The sequence below is a fragment of the Hirsutella rhossiliensis genome (genome assembly GCF_020360975.1).
Source record: "Hirsutella rhossiliensis strain HR02 chromosome Unknown scaffold00010, whole genome shotgun sequence".
Lineage (NCBI taxonomy): Eukaryota > Fungi > Ascomycota > Sordariomycetes > Hypocreales > Ophiocordycipitaceae > Hirsutella > Hirsutella rhossiliensis.
In genome coordinates, this window is record NW_025408676.1 from 2,385,937 (window position 1) to 2,410,404 (window position 24,468).

The following is a 24,468-nucleotide window of genomic DNA, read 5'->3' on the forward strand; positions in this document are numbered from 1 at the left end:
CTCAGCTGGTCTGGATTGGCTCATAGATGAGTTTGTGGCATCCAATGTTGCTAGCTCCGGCCACTCCGTTCTGAAATACTTCTTGACTTTAGCTATAATCTCAGAGTATTGATCCGGTATCATCATTTCTAGTTGGTGAGTTTTATAACGCGGATCCAGGATGTGAGCTGCGAATAGCATCATTTGATCGTCAAGCTTCTTCATATATGTAGCGTGTTTTGTTTTGCCCTTCGAGAAGGCGTTTCGAATGGACACATCAAGGTCTGAAAATTCGCCAACTCCTTCGACTACATCATCAAGGAGAGCTTCCAAATCCCAATAGATATCGAGACTTTGTGAGATCGACGGCATAACTTCGGAGACTTTCAGAGTGTGTTCTTTAAACGGCTTCAGAACCTTCCGTAGTTGGTAGAGAGCGACAATCTCTCCCGATAAGGGCAGGAGGCACTTGACTTGCGGGTGAGTATCAACGAACTCGGTATACTCTGCCTCAAGCTCAAGGAATTGGTCAATCATGTCGTAGGTCGAATTCCAGCGAGTGTCGACATCGTAGGTTGGCTTCCGATAGTGCGTGGGGCATGCATTTGAAGTCTTGCTCTCTAGGCCCGGATCTCAACATCCACAGATTGAGGAGGCGAATTTTGGCAATCCCACTCCGACTAGAGTCTCCCGGAATGGTGTAGTTGTTGCTTTTATTCTCTTCGTCCCACTTATCAAGCATCTTCTTGGCTTCCTTCGCTGTGCCTGCCTTGAGATCTTGCAAGACGCCATCACAAATGAGTGAGGTAATATGAGCTAGACAGCGGATCCAACTCTTCTTGCCGTGGAAGCGCATGCGGGGCCTCCCTATTGGACTCACCTTGTCGTCGAATTTGGTCTTGAGAGAATCGTACAGAGACTGACAGAGCGTCCCGTTATTAGCGGCGTTGTCTCCCGTAATGGCGAGAAGCTTGGGCTTGAGCCTGAGCTCCTCAAGTGTCTTCTCAACTATCTCAGCTAGTTGTTTGCCAGTGTGAGATCCTTTGAGCTCGATAAACTCAATAACCTCCTCTCTCTCCTCAAACTCCGGCGTAATCCAGTGCGCAATAATAGCGAAAATAGGCACCCGGTTCGGTGCTGTCCAGATATCGAGGGTGAACGAGATGGTATCACAATTGTACTCAAGCTCAATCTTCAGCTTCTCCCTGCGTTCGACAAAGTCTGTGTAGATGATTGCGTAACGTTATACGACTCCTGTACACACAGGTTGTATTGTGAGCCAAGAACATCTCTTGGAAAGCAGGAGTCTCGACAACAGAGAAGGGTTGTCGGTGTTTTACAAACCACCGGCGGATAGACTCCTTTGCTGTGAGCCTTGCTCTTTGCCTAGGTCGACCGCTCCATGCATCTGCCTCTGTATAATCTCCTCCACCAATGGCGCGGCCGTATCCATTGATTCGAGCGTGGTGAGACTCCTTCGTAATACTGTGCGTTTTTAAATGGTCTCCCATGCCAGAGGTAACCCCTCGGCGGTTCGATTCAAGGACCTGGAATACCTTCCGAAGAGTAGAGGGATTTTGAAGGCATTCTATACAAGTCCACCGGAACTCTTGGAAGATCTTCGGTCCATCCCTGTACTCCGAGTAAAAGCTTCTGTCTATAGCTTCCCTCTGCATGTACCAATAAACGTGGCTGTTCTTGTCTCTCTTCTTGCGAACATGCTTCTGTTTGTTGTCGGCCCACTTCTTGATAAGTCCGGCTTTCTCTGCGAGCGTCATATGGCTATTGTCCAATGGCGGCTCCGGTGTATCCGTGTCGGGCATGTCATCATCTGACTCACAGTCAGGATGGCCCGGGGGCGCGCAGACAATTGTATCTTCGCCAGTTGAAAGAGGAGACGAAGGAGCCGGAGTTGTGCTACGATCAGGGCGCGCGCGGGGTTCTGAGGTTGAATTGAGGACGCTCAATGCTGGCATAATTCTGCATTGGCAATTTACGCCGGGTCCTAGGGGCGAAGAAGTTCGCTGCGGCATATGTTTTTGATTCGGCAGGGGCCATACTATCTTATGTATCACGTTATAATTAGCTATCCACTCGTAAGGTAATTAAATAAGGAGGGTAGATTGGAGAGTTTCACCTGATCTTGGCTCAAGGGCTCGAGAATGGGCGCGACACAGGTAGTCGGAACGACACCAAATAACCCACAATAAAATGTAAGGGATTCGAGGTTGAACGGGCAGGATAGGTCGTCGGGCAGGACGTTGATTCGGGGGCCGACCCGAAGCTGCTGTCGGAAATAGCGAGGCAGGAATTAGGCGAGGTCGTCGCAAAATAATGCGGCAGTTGTCGCGAAGACCGTTGCGCATGCAGGCAAAAAGTGGGAAGGGCTTGACGACCGTGTCTTGCCGACAGCAGTAGAATTAATAAGTGGTCGACTGAGCACGAATAACGCGTCGAAACGCGGCTAGTTGGCACAATATATCCTTATCATGCAGGTGTTTCGGTACTTTTTGATCGGGCTAATTTGTGTGGACAAGCAGGTAGCAGTCATATTGGGCTCGAGGAGTAGATAAGTCCCTAACAGCCTCTAAATCGCGAGATGACGCGATTCGTGTCACCTCCAATTGTTCGCGCAATATTGAGATGTTGAGGGACCTGAACGCGTTTTTTGAATCAGCTTGCCGGAGGCTGTTTAAGGGTATAAGTCCTGTATTATATTTCAAAAATATGGACTGCCGAGCTTAGTATGTGCTTGAAATGTAGTTTTGCAACTAGAAAATGACTGATCTATTGATTGCCTTCAGGATGATGTGGCATTTATTGAGCAAATGATAAGCACAGATATCGAGAGTTATACCACCCGAACGAGAAAATCCAGAACATTCGAGTGGCACTACATTTAAATGGTGTGCATTATAAAAAGGCACTGTTCATGACCTTTATGGTGTTTTTGATACTCCGTATAGGGTGGCAAGATTGCTGAAACGGTGGGTGTTAGGGTCTTTATACCAACATATATGGACACCCTAACTGTTACGGCCAGGCACATACGAGCCTTGACGGCTATAAAGATGTATTGGCACTATGAACGAAGACTCAAAGCTAAGGAGCAAGAAAGGAAGACTAGACTACACGACCGAGCGGGCCCTTATAGACACGAGGTCGCGCGTGGGCACGTGATGCTGCTTGGGCACGTGACACTGGTGAGGTGCTGCGCTGGCGGCTCTACGCTGGCGCCCAGGGTCGTGACACTAACTACCCCACCCCAATCCACTGGGATTTTTAAGCGAAGCTGTAAATTGTGCTACAAAGTGACGAAGTACACGCAGTGCGCAATTCAGCGGAGCTTCTTTGCAGGTTTTCTGGGGACCACTTTTCCTAGGACAGCGTTTTAATTGGCCTTACTATTAATTTACAGAACCATCATTGGTCAGATTTAACCGTGGATCACCCGTGACTACGTTATGATTGGTCAGAGCCAAATGTATACTGTACGCCGTAGAATTATTCGTACCGTACGAAACGCTTCTGATTGGCCCAAAGGTTTACCCGTTGCTTTGCCATAGGAAGTTTACCCCACCTTTGCCGCAACAGAACCTCACAGCGCGCATTACATCAATGCATTGTTGCATCTTCGTAGCACAGATATTTACAGCTTTGCTTACTCCTGTGACGGCGTATTCGGCGGCAACCCAGGTATTTTACCAGTGGCAGCTGCGAAGCGGGGTTATCCTTTTTTTTTCACCGTATATTTCGACCATATCGCCATTCATTCAAGATTTTGATGAATGAATTGAATGAAGACTCCTGATTTTTGATTCATCGAATTTGAAGACCTTACCCGATTCGGCTTCATTCAATTCAAGGGTCCCGAGGCCGATTCGACTTCAAAATCTTCAAATATCAGCCCTAGCGCCGTGTGTATGGGTCGAAAACTGCCTTTAACCAATGCAATCCAAGGTCGTCGGAAGTCCAACCTTTGTTGCTCACGGCAATCTGCCAGTCCTTGGGCACACCTGCTTTGTACCAGCTTGCTTTGTGCACCTTGCCCTGGAAGATGACCATCGCCGGCAAAGCCCAACCTTGGCAATTGATAGACTCAATCACCGTAACCCATTCTCGATTTCCTGGCTGCATGACCATAGGCCGACCTCGCCGGTCAGACCGAGTAAGGACTCTTGCCGTCGCAATGACTCCCATTTGAAACCCCGTCTCATCGAAGTTGTAGACATCCTCGTCAAGAATCCCCCATTTCTGCTTCGCCATTGCCACTCGATCGTACCATTCTTGGATCGTCTTCGGATCTTCGCATCTGGCACGTTGGTAATCATATCGACGAGAGTATTTCGCCTTGATTTCGTCGTGGTGGCCAACGAACTTCCGCACCCAATTCTCGCCGACAGTTTCTTGGCCGCGCTCAGAGAGCAACAAGTTGGCCGGCCATGCGGCGAGTGTAGACCACTGTCAGCGGCATCCCTCGCTCGTCCATCGGCATGACCCATTGTACGAGGGCAGTCTCTTCCGTCGTCGTCAACTTCCGGTTGTTCATCTGCGCGTCGCGTCGGGAGCGGGCACCACGCAGTCGACCAGATACTGTCGACTGAGGGACATCATATGCCGTCGTGGCCTTGTGGGTACTGTCGAATTGGCCTTGCTGATAGGCCTTGACGGCGAGCAGGACGCGTGGAATCGATTGGTCTCTAATTTCCGTCATCGTGCTCGGCGCCATGGAGTGCGGGTCGCGTTGGTGGGAATTTTGAGCGGGTAGGGGTGTGACCGGGAAGGGGGTGGATTACGTTATTTGCTCCCTGGCCTGAGCACTGCTGAGGTAAGCACGAGGTCGCACGTGGGCACGTCATGCTGCTTGTGCACGTGACACTGGTGAGGCTCTGCGTTACCTCAGCAGTGCTCAGGCCATTTCAAGCGGAGTCTAACCGTTTTAGGTCAAAGTCACGTTACTTGGACTACTCCTCCAGTAAAAGGCCTGAGGACCCTGTCACATGCGCACACTGACTATTCGATAATTTATTGTCACGAAAAATCAAGCCACCTGTTGTTCAGGTGACATGTTCAATTGAACATTAAATCTGCTTCGCGACATTTATATGTGTTTTTCGCGATGCTGGCAAAATCGCATTTTCTCATATCCTTCAACAAATCACATCAAAGCACATTAGATCTGTCCTTAATCTCACTGGGCTGTGCATAAAAGCACCCTATATCTCTCTATCCAGCTTTTTTGGTGCCTCCATCCTTTCGTCCTGTGGAAAACCCCGATATGTGATGAGCCGGAGCGCGTCAAAATCGCCATTGCCCTTTTCGGGGGTAGTTAAATAACCACTTCCTCCCACTAATCTGCCACCCCAAAGTGGGTCAATGTGGCGCACCTTTGAGGTAAAGGTGGCGTAACGCCAAAACCTCCTTGGCACACAAGGCACGCCGCGCAACATCACACAGTCAGCCGTAAGTGAAGCTTTTTCGCGATATCTTAACATGGCCTTAATCGGTTGCAACGCCGTTATCACCGCCGCGCCGCCCCGTCACGACCGTGCCACCCACGTCACCGTACCACTTGCCGCTATGGAGTCCATGAGCACTGTGTTCTCTACCACCTACGAGTCCGAGGCCGAGGCTACTCGTGCCTGCAAGACCGTAGGCTGGCAGATCGGCTTTGGCCTTAGGCGCCGGAATGCGAAGCCTTCGGCTCGTGCGCCGACCTATGTGTTCTGTGACTTTGATACGATGGAGCGGCTTGATGAGGCTAACGCCCTTGCGCTAAGGGAGATGGCGAAGGAATGCCCTTTATAGCCCTTGTAGTTATAGTGCTCTTGAATTGACGATGCGGGTCTAATGACTCCTAGAAAAGTGGCATTTCTATGTGTTCTATGCATCGCGGCCGGCTTCACTTGCGTTGTGTGCCTTGGGCATTGTGCCTTGGGTCTCGTGTGTGCACTGGGGCCGGCCGGACGTTGTGTGCGGCGATGCGCCACATTGACCCACTTTGGGGTGGCAGATTAGTGGGAGGAGGTGGTTATTTAACTACCCCCTTTCCGACCCGTGCATGCTCTTAGCAACAAGGGAAAGATCTCGGCACATGTTTCGGAGACTTTACTTCTACGTAGTACGAGTGAACAGCACGAAGTTCGTTTGATGCGCTGATGCCTTGTCAGATTCCAGGGGAGGACATGGCGCAGAGTCGTCAGTGATGGCGGCGTAAACGACCATATCTGGCTGTCTTGCGACTGGAGCAGCCCATGACGGCTTGCACCCGCTTATCGGCAAGCTTTGTGCGGTGTGTGAGAGGGGTGGAGCTACGACAGGAACTGGGGAATATCATGGGCAATATCAAGCCAGAAGCGAACGAGGGGACTCGGTCCCAGTGCAGAGAGGTTCTTGTATGTAAGGTATGTGGGAAGACGGCGGGGGTCAAGAAATGCGCGAGATGCCTGGCTGTGGGATACTGTAGTACCGATCACCAAAGAGTGACTGGAAGGTCCATAGACAGTCTCGACAGTTCCTTCCTGAGTCCGCTCAACATCTGTCAATGGGACCAACCGACGAGGCGCGACTCGACTTACCGGCTCCACGAGTACAAGCCTTGGACGAGCCGATCTACGTGTCCTCCGATGCGGAGTCCGAAGTAAGCGAAGGAGCCGGACAAGATAGTGTTGGCAATGGCTCTGTATAGCCGAGATCTGATTCCGATGTATTCTGACGATCCCGTATACTGAGTTGGGAGAAAGTCCATCTTTCTCGCCAATGGAAGGGTCGAGCCAGCCTGGCGAGTCTCGTTCGACCTACCAACCCCTGGCAAACCAGTCCAACGAGTTTTGTCCTACCAGCCTCCACAACCGTCGAAGATTCCGAGGACGACCATGGCAACCAGCGCTCCTAATAGTGTGGACCATTAAGAGGACTATTAGTGCACACTGTGGTTTACACTATTAGTGCCGCACTATTAGTGTAGTGTGCGTTTCTCACACCACACTGGTGGTTCAGTGTAGCTTGCCCAAACTGAACGGGTAGTTCAGTGCAAGGGTCCAGACTAATAGTTGCACTATTAGTGCGCCCCATGATTACCAGCAACCCGGATTTTACTACCTTGAATGTTGCACTCAGGATACGTACCATTTGTACTTGACACATGACGGATCCTGTAACAGGACTATTTCCTTTGCTTAAGCCACTACCCCTTTCTTATGCACATCTGCAATCTGTCCTCATTAGATTATGCGTCTTTCCTTGAACTCTTCTACTCTCTTTGATCATAAATAGGGTTCTTGCTCACTCCTTCTTAGATAGAAGAGACGAACCTCAATTTACATGTTGACCCTTACCTTTCCAAATTACTTCCCTGCGAGAGTTATGAGCCCGGTTGGCTCTTAGCTGTGCCATCGGATTCTCTTGCACCTTTTGCATAGCCCGTATCCGCGAAACAGGATCAGAGCACGTGCCCCTTTGGAGACCTGTAGGTAAAGACGTACCACAGCAACCTCACCCATTTCGACGACCATCAAACGAACACGATGGAGTCAACCAAGGAAGAGTCAATCGGTTCGTCCCGGGTCAAGCTTAACGGCCCGTCAGACTGGAAACAGTGGATAAGCATTATCCAGAAATTTGCCATTGCGCACGGAATCTGGGACTTTGTCGATCCAAGTCGACCACTCAATCCGGCTCCACGGGAACCACGGAGACCGGAACCATCAGATCTGCAGGATGAGGCGACACTCGTAACCCTCAATCCTGACAAGATCAAAACCTTCGAACTTCTGACTTCCCAGTATCGACATGAGTACTCTATCTTCAAGGCACGACAAAAGGCGCTAGCAAGCCTGCAGGAACACATCGTCAGGACCTGTGGGAACTACTACAACACCATTGCCTACGAACATGACGTTGCAAAGGAACTTAAAGTCCTCAAACAGAGGATCCAGCCCACCAGCTGGGCACAAGAACAAGATGTCCTTGACAGATTTCATTCCACATTGAAGTCACCCAACAGGACCAAGATTTCGGATTGGGTCACGAAGTGGCACCAAGTCCTTACCGAAGCCCAACAGCTCGGAATTCCAGATGCCCAAGGACTCAGACCGACTCGGTTGTTCTTGAAGGCAGTTTCGGGAGTAAATCCCACGTTTTCTCATTACTGGCTCAACAAGATGGAGGACGAAGCTCGTGGCATCGACCCCCCTCTGGCAAGGTCGATTCCCAGACGGCATTGAGATCAGTACCATTTTCGAGAGGGCACATTCCCCTCACGTCTGACCAGAAGGGAGGAAAAGGCGGAAACACGTTTGCCACTTGGCAGCAGACTTGCAAATAGATAAATCAAATCAAATCCGGGGTCCAATTTGATTTGATTTGGATAGCAAAATCATGGATCTGATTTGATTTGATTTGATTTGAATCGATTTGGATCTCATTTGGATATCTGGATAGCCCCACTTTTTTCCCACGACAAAATACATTGAGCCGCTCCTATAAGGTCCGCTTTGATAAGGTCCGCTTTGAGGCGGCCTCTCTGAGCTGCGGCCATCTGTCCGGCAAGGCTAAATATTCTCTCCGGCTCTGAAGACATCGCCGGAATGGAAAAGAGGTCGATTGCCATTCGCGACAGGCGTGGATATTGGCGTCTGCGGAGAAGCCAGTACTGGATGGGATTGTCCACAAGACAATCGCCCGGATCGGTACTGCCCACCCATTCTGCGTACTCGTCACGCATGGAGGACGGTGAGGGCGCAGGTTGGGCGCCAAGTTTCCTAATTGAGGTCATGAAGTCATCTAGGTCCGTTGTCTTCCTTGCAGCTGTGGGCTCCTCGGGTATCGTATCTTGCTCGACCGCGAGGGTTCGGTACTCCTCCCATATGCGCCATTGCAGCAGTCAAGTGCAGAGCTGTCCCATTTTGGCCATCGGCTACAAATATCTCCCCCCGTAATATGGCAGACGCACCCAAAGATATATTTCACGATCAAACGTGTCAGGTAAAACACAAAAAGAAAGCTTGGTGACACGGCCTGGAAAAGCAACTGCCCGTAATTAGCGACCACTCTAGGCCAGGCAGGGCTGGCTCCCCAAAACTATTGGCCCAGGTCGCCATTGTGGGGCGTATCCAAATAATCAGATATGTGGACAGGCTCTTCACTGCAGTGAGGTTATTCGAACTGGTTCAATTGGTTATATCTTGTGTAACTAGGGAAACGTGTCCCATACAAACTGTGTGCAAAGACCTTCCTCCCTGTGTCTCACCTCTTACTCGCACGTGACTAGCGCGGTCGATTAGTTATACGTGCGCGATCGGTGCCTAGTGCACAGGTGGATCCAACACTGGAACCTCTTTCTAAATCGATGATCGCGCACTAATCAATCCACCAAAACACACCAAACACAGCGAATTAAGATGAGATAGGAAAAACACGAACAAGAACACCAACAAACTCCTACCACGATGCATCACTATGTTGGATAGTGTGCTCTGACTGTAGCTCTCCTCCCCACACTGGGTGTGTTCTGCCACACGCCATCATGGGCCGCATTTCGAGCGCCGGATGCGCTAGCTGATTCCATCGGTCCCACGTTGGAATATGGACACGAGGATCTCCTCGTTAATGTGAATGGAATAAAAGAACGACGGTAAAGCAGAAGAAGGAACGAAAAAACCGATTAAATCTCGTCGAGAATTGTTGTGTTATTGCGATGAACGAATCCTTCCACCCTCACGTTTAGCTGATTGTCGCTAATAAACTGCGTGAGGGCGCTGTTTGTGATGCCTTCGTCATAGCATCGGCAGGGTTATCTGCGCCGTTGACCCAACGGATTTCCGCAATATCCCTTGATTCATATGCCTGCCTCAGCGCCATGATATCTATCATGAGTCGCTTCTCTGTTGTGGTGCCAAGTTTGACGAGGCACTCATAGAGGCTATATGAATCTGTGCAAATGACGAGCGGGATTTGCTTCAGATCAAGGCGTTGTGCGATCGTATTGACCGTTTGCTTGATCACAAATGCGAGATCGAAGCCCGATGTCAATCCATAGATCTCTGATGCAAGAACGCTTCGAGTAACGCGCTTGCATTTAGTTGAGCTCAATGAAGAATGTTTCCGCGGATGGAAAATGAATCGGTTGATTGCGCGGTCTCATTGGCGATGATAATCACAAAGCCGATTTGAGAGCTTAAATCCTTATTGTTGGCGAATGATCCATCGGTGAACACAAAGATCTTCGCGCTCTCGAGATCGATGGGTATGTAACATAGGCCACGGTCGGGATTGTTGATCTGCCATTCAATCCGCTTGTTCAAAGCCTTGAAGTCGGTATTAACGGGCTCTTGGGCTTGTGCCGCAACGGAACAATCGTATGTTGCTTCGGGTTGGCAAATCGAAGCGATATATGCCCCCCGGGCGCGTTGAGCAGCATAATCCTGATGCCTACTTGATGCCTGAAGATTGATCTCCTCGAGGTTTTGGGCTTGGCCCTTCTGCCTGACGATGACACAGCCATTTTGTATGGTCAGGCGGCTGCCGTTAAAGTCGCAGATGGAACCTTCTTGGAGAATCTCTTTGGCTTGGCCTTAAAGCAGAGTTCTTTCTCCTCGATCTTGAGAAATGCATCTGTGCCAACAATGAATGTGTCATCCGTTTGCAAGGCCGCGATGCCAAACAGGTCCTTGTCGGCGATGTTGTTTGCCGTGATCAGAAGGCACGGGTCAAACGAAGAGGTTTCCATATTAAGCTTGCGGCAGTGATGGTCGTGATATGTGTTGAACCAGTGGGCTCCTGCCTCTGCGATGCCATATAGCGGCTTCACGATTCGCAGGATTGTTCCTCTGGATATCTTCTTTTGAGTTCTTGAGGAAGGGCTGCAAGGATGACACGGGCCAGCTTGGTCTGGGATTGTGTGTATGCCATCGTGATGTCTCTGATCATGATGAACATATCCCGTGTGCAGAGAAACGGTGCTAAGGCCAAGGCCACGCGTTGTGCGGGCCGGCTGATGGTAGGGGCTTGTGTGAGGATCCCACGTTTCCCATCATCATTGTATCCTTGCACAACGAGGCGTGATTTCTCGTATGGCGTTGCAGTATTTCTTCCCTTAACCTCTCTGACCATTCGTGATTTGAAGACACGATATCCACCATGTTTATTCGCATCGAATTCTTCGGGTACAATGACCCCAGCGGCGAGGAGGTTCGTGAGCTCGAGTGTGTCGGAAGCTTCAAATGGGAAACCGGTGCTTGTGATCTTTCCTTCAGCTCGTAGCCGCTTGGCTAGGCCGAGATGTTCCATTTCTTTTCGAACAAGAAACGCATTAGCTTCATGATGAACGATAAATTGAACGGGTGAGCAAACAATAGTGGATTCTGATGTGCCATTTTGTGCAGCATCCTTCCTAGGTCGGCCACGCCTGCGCGGCCTCTTTGGCTCAGGGTATTCGAAAGGTTTGGGTTGGTCTTCTGTGGTAGGAAGAGGAAGAGGTTGTTGAGTTGTGGGTGGAAGGGGAAGAGGGTTTTGAAGAGGATGTTGTTGATCGGATTGTGTTGAGGGAAGGAGTGATTGTTGTGTTGATGGGTCTGTGCGGCTAGGGCTAGGGTCGGGTTGCAACTGAGGAAGGAGCGATTCCGGGTGACGATAGTACGGTTGGACGCATGTACTGCGAAATTTCGCTGGTCCGTTGTCCAGGTCAACTGCGATTTCCGTATCCGTCACCTCGAGCACTTTATATGGGCCTTGCCATCCGTGCTTCTCGCGAAATACGCGAACTTCGCTTCCTAGCGCCAGGGATAGGGCAGGCGCAACGCTGTATCAGGCCCATTACGCGTATTTAACGCGGTCTGAACCTTCCTCTGGGCGTTGATCTTCCTCAGCTCTGACATCGTTCGCCACACCGCCTTAGCTCTTGCCATTGCGGAAGGTGTAGGCGGCGAATCCATCGTCATTCGAGGCAGAGCACCGAAGACGAGGAGGGTTGGAACGAGGCCATCCGGACCGGCTGTGTCGTTGACAGCCTTGAAAGCCATTTGAAGGACTTGATCAGGGCTCACGGTATCCTTCAGCTCTGCCTTTAATATATCATATGCTCTTCGGACGGGCACATGATACTTCTCAACCTTCCCAACAGCCCAATGTGCTTCCACAGGCACCTGATGACACGTTATTCCCATCAATTTCGCTTCTGCTTGGAACTCGGCAGCAGCGAAATTCGTGCCTGCGTCATGAGTGATCACATCGGGTGGTCCAAGGTATGTATCCATCCAACATTGTTTCAACGCGAGCCACGTTTCCTTGGCCGTCATGTTGGATAGGAATCTCCTGCCTGATAGGCAGTGGCTTGATCAACAACATGGAGGACTGGTCTGCCACCCAATGTCATGACATCAACGATGACTTCGTAATTGAAGTCACAATCATCCTTCAAGCTGAACTTGAACCTTCGTGGCGGGTCGGATTTCATCTGACAGTAGTGGCAGAACTTCTTGATCATTTCCAGAGCTTCGATTTCCACATCATGGCCAGCCGAATTCAGCAGCTTGTGCAGCCGATACACGGATGGATGACCAAAACGCGTGTGGAGGCGCCGCAATTCAGCCTCCGTGAGATATGCCACTGATGCCTCTTGTTTCCGCAAGAAGAACCACGCGTGACCCCATCTTCGAATCACTGGAACGCTCACACCATTGCCAACGAGCTCGTTCGTGACGTTATTTAAATATACGCCGAGCCGATCCATATCAGCTAGGCATAGGAGGAATGGCGTTGGCACGTTGACTATATGAAAATCAACCTCTCCCACTGGTGTGTTCAAGGTGATCACGCCAAGTGGTGTTTCCAATCTTCCTGCACCAAATCTAACTGGTTCGGGCTTGCGATCATCACGGAATTGGACTGGGGGCATCTCTCGTTGGAGAGCACGCAGTTGTTCGATTCCTCCCGTCGATATGCATGCCGCACCTGTGTCCGGCATGATTCCTTGGAACGAGTCTTGAGAGTAACGATCTAGTATGAATTGTGTGGGTTCGTCACTGTTGAATAACTTGATGCCTACTGGAGAGATCCGATGATGGAAAGCTTCGTTGGACAGAAAGGTCGCAGCAGCGTAGAACGATTCATAAGGGTCAGAGGAGTCAGAATCATCAGATTCCTCGGTGCTCGAGTCATCCTGATCCTGTGATTCCCCTTCATAGTCAGCCAAGAACATAGCATACGAACGAGATTGACCGTGGAAGCCTCTCTCTCGTAGATACTTCTCTTTGGCTGCTTTTCTCTCGTTTTCAGGATGTCTCGTTGAGAAACAATCTTCCTTGCCGCAAACGTAGCATTTCTTCTTCCAATTTGGCTGACGCCTTTGTGATTGACCTCTTGTTCCGCCGGAATTTCGCTGAAATTTGCGATCCACGAAGTGCTGATCGTGTCCTCTATCCAGGTCTTGGGGATATTGGCCACTGGGTTGTTCAGATCGTTCATCTTGCATGGCAGATAGCGATGATCGAAGCTGTGATGCCAACCCTCAAATGTAGGTGCGGGAGAGTATATCGCGAGTCGGAATTCAGGCACACCACGGCACGCCCTGAGCGTTGCATCGATCAGGCCACCTTCGCCGCCAGACTTATCCCCGAGTGCTCTCCTACAGAGCCGCAATTTCGTAAGAAGGGCCTGGAGGACCTCGTCAGATGACTTACCGGGCATCTCAGCCCGAAGTCGGCTGAAGGTGAGGTGCTCCAGTGGGTATGATACATCTTCTGGTTGATTTCGGTGTCAAAGTGCTCTTTCATCTTCTGATACATCTCAGCGAAGGTTAAATCAGTGCTGATTTCGTGTAGAAAGAAGGACTGAGCTTCCTTGGCCAGAATCGAAGGAAAACACCATGGAATTTAGACGGAGGAATGTTTGCTTGACGGCACACGCTCATGAATTTCCGGATCTTGTCATCGAAGATATCGTATGGTTCGCCGGTATAGGCTAGTTTCTTGTCCCATATCTTAATGAATCTAATCGTGAGATCGGCCTCAACTTCCTCGTTCTCGAATCGAACAGGTGGAATGCTCGTGTATGCATCTCGGAAGTTGGTAGTCCGTACGGGAGCGTCTGCTGATACCGAGGGATTCGCGCCATTGATGCTGAGGCTCTTGCTGAGCGGGTTGATGGGTCTCAATGATATGAGGGGATTCCGGTTCTGCCGGTCGGGTAATAGTTGGCTGCTGGATTACTATCGGTGCCGGTGACGATATAGCCGCTTTAACAGTTCCTTGGAGCAGCTTCTGTTTCACCTTATATGCCACGGTGTTTTCAGCAACCTCTTGACCAAGCAACTCGTTCTCATCCCATTCAGGAAGTTCGTTACTTGTTAGAAGGCCACATAAAGCTCGAGAGATGCTAGAGTTGGCCTTGCCCATATAGATCCCCCTAATTCTGAGAAGCGTCCGGAGTCTTGATCTAAGGCGTGGGTTGATTAGTTCGAAGTCATCATAGCTCCATCCCGTGAAGTCGTTATACAGATCCCCAAGCAGGGCAATTCCGTGGTTACGTTTATCCACCGTGTATGTTGCCACACAGCCTAAGAAGAAGCTGTTGCGGTGGACAAGGGAGGAGCTCTGGGTGATAGGTTCGTTGAGGAAATCCGCGTCGAAATGCCTGATCGGGAGTGAAGGGAGCTCCACGATCGTCAGGTTCCGTTCAACGAGTTGCCTGTCTTCGAGAGACACGTTGGCCGGGGTATCCTGGGCTGTTGCCGGGGCTAGTGCGGCAGATGAATTGTCAGACATATTGACAGGCTGTGTGCTGAGAAACAGGGCACAGGGTGTCAATGAGGTTATCAATGTGCGATAGGGCACGCCTAAGGGTCGCTGATGACAGCAAAGCTTAGGCACGGTTGGATAACTAGAGTGGGCTCTGATGCAGAGTCTTCGTAGCAATCCGCGCGTTGTAGCAACTATCCTACCGTCAGGAGCTCGCTTTGCAGAGCGTGACGATAGGTTAGCTCTCTTCCGTCTTGCTGTTCTGTGTCACCTTTGCCGGGCGACACTGATCAGTGTGGACAGGCTCTTCACTGCAGTGAGGTTATTCGAACTGGTTCAATTGGTTATATCTTGTGTAACTAGGAAACGTGTCCCATACAAACTGTGTGCAAAGACCTTCCTCCCTGTGTCTCACCTCTTACTCGCACGTGACTAGCGCGGTCGATTAGTTATACGTGCGCGATCGGTGCCTAGTGCACAGGTGGATCCAACAAGATATCCAAATAAATTTGGGTGTTGCGATTTGATTTGATTTGATTCAGCGCAGGGGCAATTTGATTTGATTTGATTTGGATAAATTTGATTTGATTTGATTTGATTTGATTATGATTTATCTATTTGCAAGTCTGCTTGGCAGCAAGAGCGATCCGACCAAACGAATCCTCAACGGCCTTCTAATAACGACTCGACGAATTCCTCGTCAACCCGGCCTGAAAGGCCACCCTGCGTGTGTGGACTGAAACACTACTTCTCAGATTGTTGGTACTACAACGAGGAAATCCGCCCAGCCTCATGGATACCAGATCCGGAGATTGAGGCAAAGAAAAATGACCGACTTGAGAAGAGACCACACCTCAAGGAGAAAGTCGAGCAGTCTATCAAGCAAGCTCGCGATAAACGAGAGGCTAGGAACCAATCTAGCACTCGAAACGACACTCCGAGAACGGGTGAACCGTCAGCCGCTGCTGCGGTCACCGTAAGCTCACCTCCACCGGCAGCCGCATCCACATCATACGTCTACCCACTTCGAGACTCTGTTTTGCTCGATTCAGCATCAGACGTCCACGTAATCCGGGATCGGCACCGTTTCATTGACTATCAACCCGCAGAGGAAGGAGAAGGGCTTCTTTCGGGGAATGATTCCTTGCCTATCCTTGGTCGAGGCACCGTCATCATCAATGTCAGCTACAATCGAACTTTCCAACTCAACCAAGCCTTACACGTCCCGTCTTTCCACACCAACGTTGCATCAGCCGATCGATTCCGCAAGGCAGGCATCGATTGGACCCTTATGACAGGAATTGTGTCAAAGGATGGCTGGGAGATATGTAGGACGACCCCGATGCACGGACAAAATGTCCTCGAATTCACGCCAATCCCCCCTTCTCTCCCGCCTGCTATTGCCGCAATGACCTCAAAGGATCCTAAACCTTCTGATCCACAAGAGGCGCAACTCTGGCACCGACGTTTGGGTCACTTGAACCCTACTGCGTTGGAACACCTCGTCGAAGCCACCACAGGCTGTAAGATCAAAGGCCCGGCAACTATCGACTGTGAGGTATGCTCCCTCGCAAAAGCGAAAAAAACAAGTTTCACGAAGACCGTCCAAGGCAACTTCTTCAAGGCCTTTCTGGCGGATCTACATTGACCTCTTCAGCATGCACCAAAGCTACAACGGCAAGAAGGTAGCATTGTTACTCAAAGATGACTTTTCTGGGCTCATTTTCTGCTACGCACTTCCAAACAGTCAACAGGAGACCCTTCTTTCAACACTTTCACGTTTTTCTTCGTACATTTGGCGCCAATGGAGGCTCCAAGCATGCGTCGTTCACCGGGATAACGACCGCGGACTCCAGTCGGGGTACGTTACATGGATAGATGATGAGGGCATTGAGGATGAACCCACTGCTCCTCACACACCGGCACAGAACGGCCCCGCCGAGCGTTCTGGGGGGGTGATAGGCACATGGGCTAGGAACATGCACGTCGAGGCAAATCTCGATGATGATATGTGGCCTGAGACCTGGACCGCCGCCACCTATCTACACAACCGGTCACCTCAACTTCGCGAGAACTGGAAGACTCCCTTCCAAAGGCTACACGAGTGGCTTAGGGACAACAACCGAGACACCGGTTACTCAGCGAATCCTTTACCCGACATCACTCACCTGAAGGCATATGGCTGCAAAGCCTATCCTTTAACTACCACTGCACTTCAAGGTACTCAGAAGAGAGACCTTAAGACTCAACCACACGCCGAGATTGGTTATTTGGTGGGGTACGATTCCCACAATATTTACCGCATTTGGATTCCTTCACGTTCGGAAGTCCGCCGAGTTCGTGATGTCACTTTCGATGAATCACAGGTCTACCAGAAATCTGCTGGAGACACTCCCCTGGTCATCAAAGAACCAGAAAACCCGTTTCCAGAGCACATCGACTCTGAGTCAGAGGATGAGGAACCCAACGATCGGATGGTTTCTCAATCCGCCCCTGAAAAACGAGTGCGCTTCCAAGACGAGGTAGCACAACTGCTTACCCCTACGGAAACCCCAGAGCCACTTGACACTATATTTGTCGCTGGCCCGGAGGACCCGCCTCCGAACCCCGAGCCTGAGCCAAATCAAGTGGACAAGACTCCTCAAGAGCCAACTAGACGCTCAGCCCGAATTGAAGCGAGGAAACAGTCTCATCCCCTCAGCTGCTTTTCACGCTGCATTCCGAGCAGCCAGGGAGGAACGACTCCACAAGCGGAGTCTTCCCCCCTGAACCACGATCCTGGAGAGAACTCGACTCTCACCCCTTCGGAGACCAGTTCAAACTTGCTGGCAAAACAGAAGTTGATGCACTCTTTTCCCGAGGCACCTTCAAACCCGTTCGGCGCGATCAGATGGATCCGACCGCTGGAAGACCTCTTCCCCTCACTTGGGCATTCAAGTACAAATTCAACAAGCACGGATACCTGACCAAGTTCAAGTCCCGCCTCTGCGTCCGCGGAGACTTACAGGAAACCAACGGCAGAGACACATATGCAGCGACGCTTGCAGCGCGCAACTTCCGCATTATGATGGCCCTAATGTGCAAGTTTGACCTAGAATCACGGCACCTTGACGCTGTGAACGCTTTTACCAATGCCGAGTTAGACGAACTCGTCTATGTCGAATTCCCCGATGGATTCAAACGCTTTGGCTGGGTTCTCAAGCTTCTCCGAGCCCTGTATGGTCTACGAAGATCACCCTTGCTCTGGCAGAAAGAACTCACGACCACCTTTGCAGAACTAGGCCTCGAGACCTGTTCTGATGAACCGTGCATCCAGATGAATGACTGGTGCATCATTTTCTTCTTTGTGGATGACATCTCGATTCTTTATCGGCAAAAGAACGAGGACAATGTCAACCATCTGATCACACGACTCAAACGACACTACGAACTCACCGATCAAGGTGAAGTGTCTTGGTTTCTTGGGATCCGAGTCATTCGGGACCGAGATGCCCGCAAGGTTTGGCTTTGCCAAGATTCCTACATCGACAAGATTGCAACCCAATACGGAATCACCAAGAAAAGCTCCTTTCGAGGCAACCCGCTGCCCGGAAATTCCCTTCAACGTCACGACGAACAGGCCTCTCCTGAAAGCGTGAACTTGTTTCAACAGAAAACCGGATCGATCAACTTCGTTGCGATCTCAACCCGACCGATGTTTCCTTTGGTGTTAGCAAACTTGCTGAACACATGATGAACCCGTCTTCCAAGCACCATGAAGTCATGGATCAGATGCTTGAGTATCTATTTGCTACGAGATTCTTCGCGCTTGAGTTCTCGGGAGACTCCAACGAGCTCCACCTCCTCACCAAGCCAAAAGAAATCCGTATTGCTACCGATGCTGCTTTTGCAGACAATCCCGACTCGAGGAAATCCTCCCAAGGATGCCTCATCACTCTCTTCAACGGTCCCATTTGGTGGAATGCCACAAAGCAAGCCACAGTCACAACTTCCTCGACTGAGGCAGAGCTCCTCGCCTTCACTCACACTGCCAAGGAAACTCTCAGCCTCCTTCGACTCTTCAAGCAAATCGATCTTCAGCTTGACAACGACCCTATCATTGAGTGTGACAACACGCAAACGATCAGGCTTATCACAGCTGACGTTCCCCGTGTCAGAACCGCGCTTAAGCACGTTGATATTCACAACGCCTGGGCAAGGCAAACGTTCCAAGAAGGCCACTTTGAGGTTGAGTACGTCCCAACAAACCAAATGATCGCGGATGGTCTCACCAAAGCACTGCCTGGCCAAGCCTTCAAGGCCTTTGTTCAGCAACTTGGTCTTATTGACATTTCCCCACGAATTCACCACGTTCCCTCCGACGACGAGGAGTGATATCACAGTTTGAGGGATCTTCCCTCAGACTGGGGGGGTGTGTTGCACTCAGGATACGTACCATTTGTACTTGACACATGACGGATCCTGTAACAGGACTATTTCCCTTTGCTTAAGCCACTACCCCTTTTCTTATGCACATCTGCAATCTGTCCTCATTAGATTATGCGTCTTTCCTTGAACTCTTCTACTCTCTTTGATCATAAATAGGGTTCTTGCTCACTCCTTCTTAGATAGAAGAGACGAACCTCAATTTACATGTTGACCCTTACCTTTCCAAATTACTTCCCTGCGAGATTGAAATAGGGTTTCGGATTGATTTCCAACGAAAAACATGTATAACCTGTAAGACGAAGTGCGTAAAATACTTCGAACACCCGTTAAGTTGCCAAGGCAAGGGGCTTAACGGCTGAATATCCAGCCCGAAGGGTGAACATCGTATTCCTGCAATTCAACTTTCCTAGGGGACCCCTAGAACCCCTTTGCCTGCGGCGGCCATCCAGCTGTTTAAACCGCTCCTTGACTGGCCCAATCTAACTATATACCCTATATCGAACCTCCCCTTCCTGTAGCTTATAGGAAGACGTCGTTTAGTCAAGGTAGAGTGGTGGATACGGTGCATCGCTCAGCTGTTGACCCTGACGCCGTTGTTGGTCAGCGAGGCGCATCTTCATCCCTGCTTTAGCCTTTGTAGTTAGCCGTAAACGCAGCACGTAGGGAGACAGGCTTATAAACCTTCTGTCGGCGTGTGGTTATAGAGGCTCTGACGATCGAAAGGCGCCTCAAGGAGTAAGCCTTGCAGCGACGTAACCCGTGACACAGCAACATAGCTAATACCGGCCTGGAAGTCGCGTGTAGCGAGATCAGTAACTATTTGCTCCTTCGTTAGGCTCTGGCATTTGTGAACAGTGATAGCAAACGCCACCATCAGGGGAAACTGCGTGCGAGCGCAGGTCTCGTTGCCCATAAGGAAATCACGCCTGACTGGGAGGATGGGTGAGATTTTCCTGCCCTCGTTAGTTATTAGATATGGCGGTCCATCGTAGCTATCAAAGTCCACCATAATAACGGCCGGGGGATCTTCCAATGGTTCGGCGCCTGGGTTCCAGGCGATATCGTATACAGTACCCTGGGGGCTGCAGCAATACACACCCGCAGGTGGTGCCAGGGAATGTTGTAGCTAGGTCGGCCGCGGAGCTAAATTTGACCTAGAATCCGTTAGTAACCGATGGGTTCGATAGATTCGACCCACGATGGAAGTGGAAGCGTGTGCTTGAAACTTGCATTGAAGAAAAGCTCTCGGAAACGGCTAGCTCGTTACCTAGTCAACGCTCAGGGGTTTGCGGCATGGCCTTCATTTGGTGGCGTTGCCAACCGACCACTCCCCGCACGAGTTGAGTACAGGGGAGGCCAATTAGCCAATGAGAAGAGGTTTTATGCCTCTCTTTCTGACTGAATACGAGAGGAAGGCTCGCCAGCCGCGGCTCGCGCAAAGAAGCCTTTCGGAACGAAATTTGGCGACAAGAGAACCGGAGAAGAGTTGGCTACAGAAGAGAGAGAGAGTTGGCGACAGTAGATTGGAGACAGGAAGAAGAGTGAGGTCGAGATACGAGACACGGCGAGAGACGTAGAGCATTATCGTGAGTGAAACCGAGACAGAGCGTCGGGGAGGCAGGCTAGGCCGCTGGAGGGAGATTTTGTTTAAAAGGCGCAAACTCAAAGGGCGTGGAGAGACGGCAGGGTTGAAGAGAGATGTGAGGGGTAATGCATGTCTGGGCGAGTGGAAGGCTCGGAAAATTTACATGTGCTACCGGTATAAGTCGTAGGTATAAACAGAATAAGGAGTATATTGGGGAAGTTTTGACTTGATCGTCTTCATGAAAAGGAGAACAAGAAGAGAAGAGAATGTGCTATTCGAGCCTTTGGCAGTTGATTTTGAGGATGATGAGACATGTTGTCATGTTGTATTGTTTCGTTTGATGCTTTAAAGTTTAGAGAATATTCTTGGGCGGACGTCGGGCGCGCAGTGGTCGGGAAGATATCGACGCGGGAGGTCTGATAGAGCCAGAGGCGGATGTGTCTTGGTGATTGACCTGTTCGGTGTCCGTCTCTGACTCTGCGGGTCTTCCGGGGACAGAAAGGAGGAGGTATCGGATTTGGGAGTCTTGACCGTCACAGTCGGTGATTATGGTGGAAGTTTCGGGAGAAAGTCGCGGTCTCTTGGTTGGGGTTTGGTAGGGATCGGGCAATGACCGACTTGATGCCAGCATAAGGGATCGACTGGGCCAGAAGCATGCGGCGTGGGGAGGCGGGGCTTTGGGCGGCCTTGGGTTTCTTCGTAGAGGTAAACCTGGCCAACGCAACGCTATAGTCCGAGGATTGCCGACCGCGCTTTTGGGTGTCGTCGGCAGTAGTTGTGTTGCAGAAGCCTGGTCGGACATGGCCTTGTCGTGGAAAGTCCACGTGTCGGGGACGACGATGAAGATATAGTCTTGGTCGAAAGCCGGGGCCTGTTTCATGATCTGGTGATCCAGTAAGCCGGCGATTTTGCCCGTACAGGTGAAGAGAGTGTTCGACTGGAACTGGCTGTCGCGCCTCTCGGTCATCTTCTTGCATAGGGAGGTCCAAGGATTAGCGTGAATGGGGAAGATGACGAAAACTTGGAAGGGGTGAAAGCCCTTGAAGGGGGTTTTGCCGGGAATCCCAGGACAAATAAAGGTGGAGAGCTGGACAAAGCCGCAGCAGCTCAGCTGGGTGTCGTCAAGGGCCGCAGCCGAGTTTCCATGCAGGAGGTCGCGGCCGGAGCCGATGACAGGTCCCGTGAAGGAGACAATGGGTTGTATCGTTGGGAAAGTATCCACCGAGCTGAGGTGCGAGTGACAATTCTATGGATATCGTCAGGAGGGCAGTGGCGACAGAGATTTGGAGCATAGACTCACGGTTGGTAGCTGTGATCGCGGACTATAAGCGCGGGGACGGTGTATTCTGTGATGTTATCATCGTCCGACTCCCAGCCATCACGTCGCTCGATTTCCCACGTCAGGGCAAAGGATGAACACGGCCGACCATGAAGAACCATTGCTCGGTCCATTCCGAGGAGATTATCTGTTGGTTGTATATGGAAATATTAAGGCTGAAGAAGATGCAGGTCGATGGATTGCCAGTATCTGACCGGATTGCTGCATACTCCGGAGTCGACAGCCATGAGGGCGTGGGAAGGAAGACCCTCGCTAGGGTTTCTGCGTTGAGCCCTTTGACACGATGCTCATTCTGGTAGGCGAACCTAGCCGGGCAGCCGGGCTGGACAAAGGCCATCATGGACATGTCGGCGCCAGCATTTTCTGGCTGTCAAGAGGTTGCCGCGGGAGGACGAGGTATCGACGTTGAGCTGGGAGGCCGACATCGTGAGAACATGGCAGATGTAGTCACCGTGGAAGTGTAAATGAGGGGTTACGCAGAGTGGAGGTGGGCATCCTATAAAGCAGGTTTTCTTGCTGCTCGAAAGAGGGCTCGCGGCTAGGGTCGGGGAGACTTAAGAGTCAGAGAATGCTACCTAGGTGATAGATCAGAAGCGGGGGTATGCGGGAATGAGCTGGCGAGGTTCTTGAACAGTCTCGACCATCTGGTTCTATGGTCGTGAGTGAAGTAGGGAGCCGGGGGTTGGAAGTTGAGTAGGGGTGATGGCTATGTCGCGAGAAGTTGGAGGTCGGCGAACAGTAAGGTTAGTGTGGGTAAGTCTGCGGAGAAAGAAAGTCCAGCAGTACCCTTCGGTGTCATCGTTGCATGGAGTAGATAGCAAAGGCGACAATAACGAATGAGAGTGAAGGAAAGAAAGAGGTTATGGTAGTATTGCAGGGGTCCCTTTTTGACGGTCGTCGGTAGTTGGATGGGCATTGCGTGCGGCTGAGCGAGGCGGGTGCCGACCGTGTCGAGTCCACTATTGGGACACGGTGAAGTCGGATATAGGGGACGACCTGAGGAGGAGGATGCGAGTTGGGCACGAGAACTCTCAAGAGGGTTTGCAAGTCGAGACTCCGGTGGCTAGCGACTACAAGAGGACAGGCAGGGGGATCCTGGCTGTCGCTTTAGCATGAAGGCCGTTGATGCGACGTTGGTGGTGGCGAGGGAGCAAACCTAGCCGGGTAGTCCGGTTGCACGAGGGACACCGTGGACATGTTATCGCCGGCAGCCTTTTGGCTGTTGCTCGACGAGGTGGAGTGGCAGATATTGATGGAGCAACTGATGCGCAAGGTGGGTGGGACGGCGTTGGAAGGGCCGGAGAGTATGGTTGGAAGTGTGCGGCGGGCGGTTGGCGCGGCCACCCCATGTGCCGGAGGTCGGCAGTAGCCAGGATTCGCTGGAGTGCGCAAAGAGAGCACGGCGATGGAAGGGCCGCCTTTGGCAAAGCTGGGGTAGCAGGTCGCACGTGGAGACCAGCCGAGGGTCGGGACGGTGGACGCACATAGGGAGGGTAAATGGGGATTACAAAGGGTAGTAGTATTGCATCGCTTCGGTACCATAGGCAAGCATTATAAGGGAAGAAATGCCACGGCCATGAGTAGTGATCGTTAGGAAGCTTCCCACTCGGAAAGAAATAGTGTACGCCAAGAAGCGAGATTATCCAAGTGGAAGTGCTCCGGAGCCAAAACTTTCTAGCCTGTTGCCAATCCACGCTAGTCGACGTCGAGGAGGCAGTAGCATGGCGGACAGTCCTGCAGGAAGCTAGGCGAGGCGGCCGCTCACCGTGGAGCCTGTTCGTTGTCAGTCGAGGATGGAGAAGAGGGTAGGAACGGGGAGTGCCTGTTTCGGGGTGCGGAGATGATACAGGGCAACTCCGAGAAGGGCACGGAGCACGGGAGACAAGGTTGGGGCGGTTCGGGAGATACAGATCAGTGGCGAATGAAGCATTAACGTTCCGGCTGATTCAGCCTAAGCAGTCTGCGGTCGAAGAAACCGCATGGAGAAAGCATGCAGAGGCGATCGCAAAGTCACTGCCGAGAAGACCGCCGCGAGGCGGTTTGCGGTCAAGCAGAGCACGGAAGTCCGTAATTTGGTCAGCAGCGGAAATTCCGCGCAACGTCAGTCACCGAGTCCGCTTCCGAGGTTCGTGTTGCCTACAGAACGTGGAGACCAGGGGCAGTGGGCTCTAACAGTCCACCCCTTCATCGGCCGTTTTGCCCCAGGAGAGGGGTCCTGAAGGTGACGGGCAGGGAGATAAGGCGGCGACCGGCGGTGTCCCGGGTGTTCGTTCGAAAAGGGACCGACGGTCCGACCTATCCAGCCCAAGGATACGACTTTCCAAGACCTAAGACGAACGGCGCAATTTGCAGCATCGATTGCATGGGGTTTGCCCAAGCTCCGTCGGGGACCGGTTCGGCGG

The 24,468-nt window shown here is 51.3% G+C and overlaps 3 protein-coding genes across 3 annotated transcripts; 2 read left to right on the top strand and 1 right to left on the bottom strand.

Moving 5' to 3' along the window:
- Positions 1-7,505: 7,505 nt before the first annotated feature.
- HRG_08642 (uncharacterized protein) lies at positions 7,506-8,204 on the top strand (the record flags this gene model as incomplete). Its single annotated transcript, XM_044867113.1, has 1 exon — positions 7,506-8,204. The coding sequence occupies one exon, from the start codon at positions 7,506-7,508 to the stop codon at positions 8,202-8,204; it is 699 nt and encodes a 232-aa protein (XP_044718000.1).
- A 1,863-nt stretch (positions 8,205-10,067) lies between these two features.
- On the bottom strand, positions 10,068-10,708 carry HRG_08643 (polyprotein; the record flags this gene model as incomplete). Its single annotated transcript, XM_044867114.1, has 2 exons — positions 10,068-10,460; positions 10,526-10,708. 2 exons carry the CDS (start codon positions 10,706-10,708, stop codon positions 10,068-10,070), a joined length of 576 nt encoding a protein of 191 aa, XP_044718001.1.
- Positions 10,709-17,778: 7,070 nt separating this feature from the next.
- HRG_08644 (reverse transcriptase (RNA-dependent DNA polymerase) domain-containing protein) lies at positions 17,779-19,088 on the top strand (the record flags this gene model as incomplete). The annotated part of the gene is made up of 2 exons (XM_044867115.1): positions 17,779-18,157; positions 18,367-19,088. 2 exons carry the CDS (start codon positions 17,779-17,781, stop codon positions 19,086-19,088), a joined length of 1,101 nt encoding a protein of 366 aa, XP_044718002.1.
- Between the last annotated feature and the right edge of the window lie 5,380 nt (positions 19,089-24,468).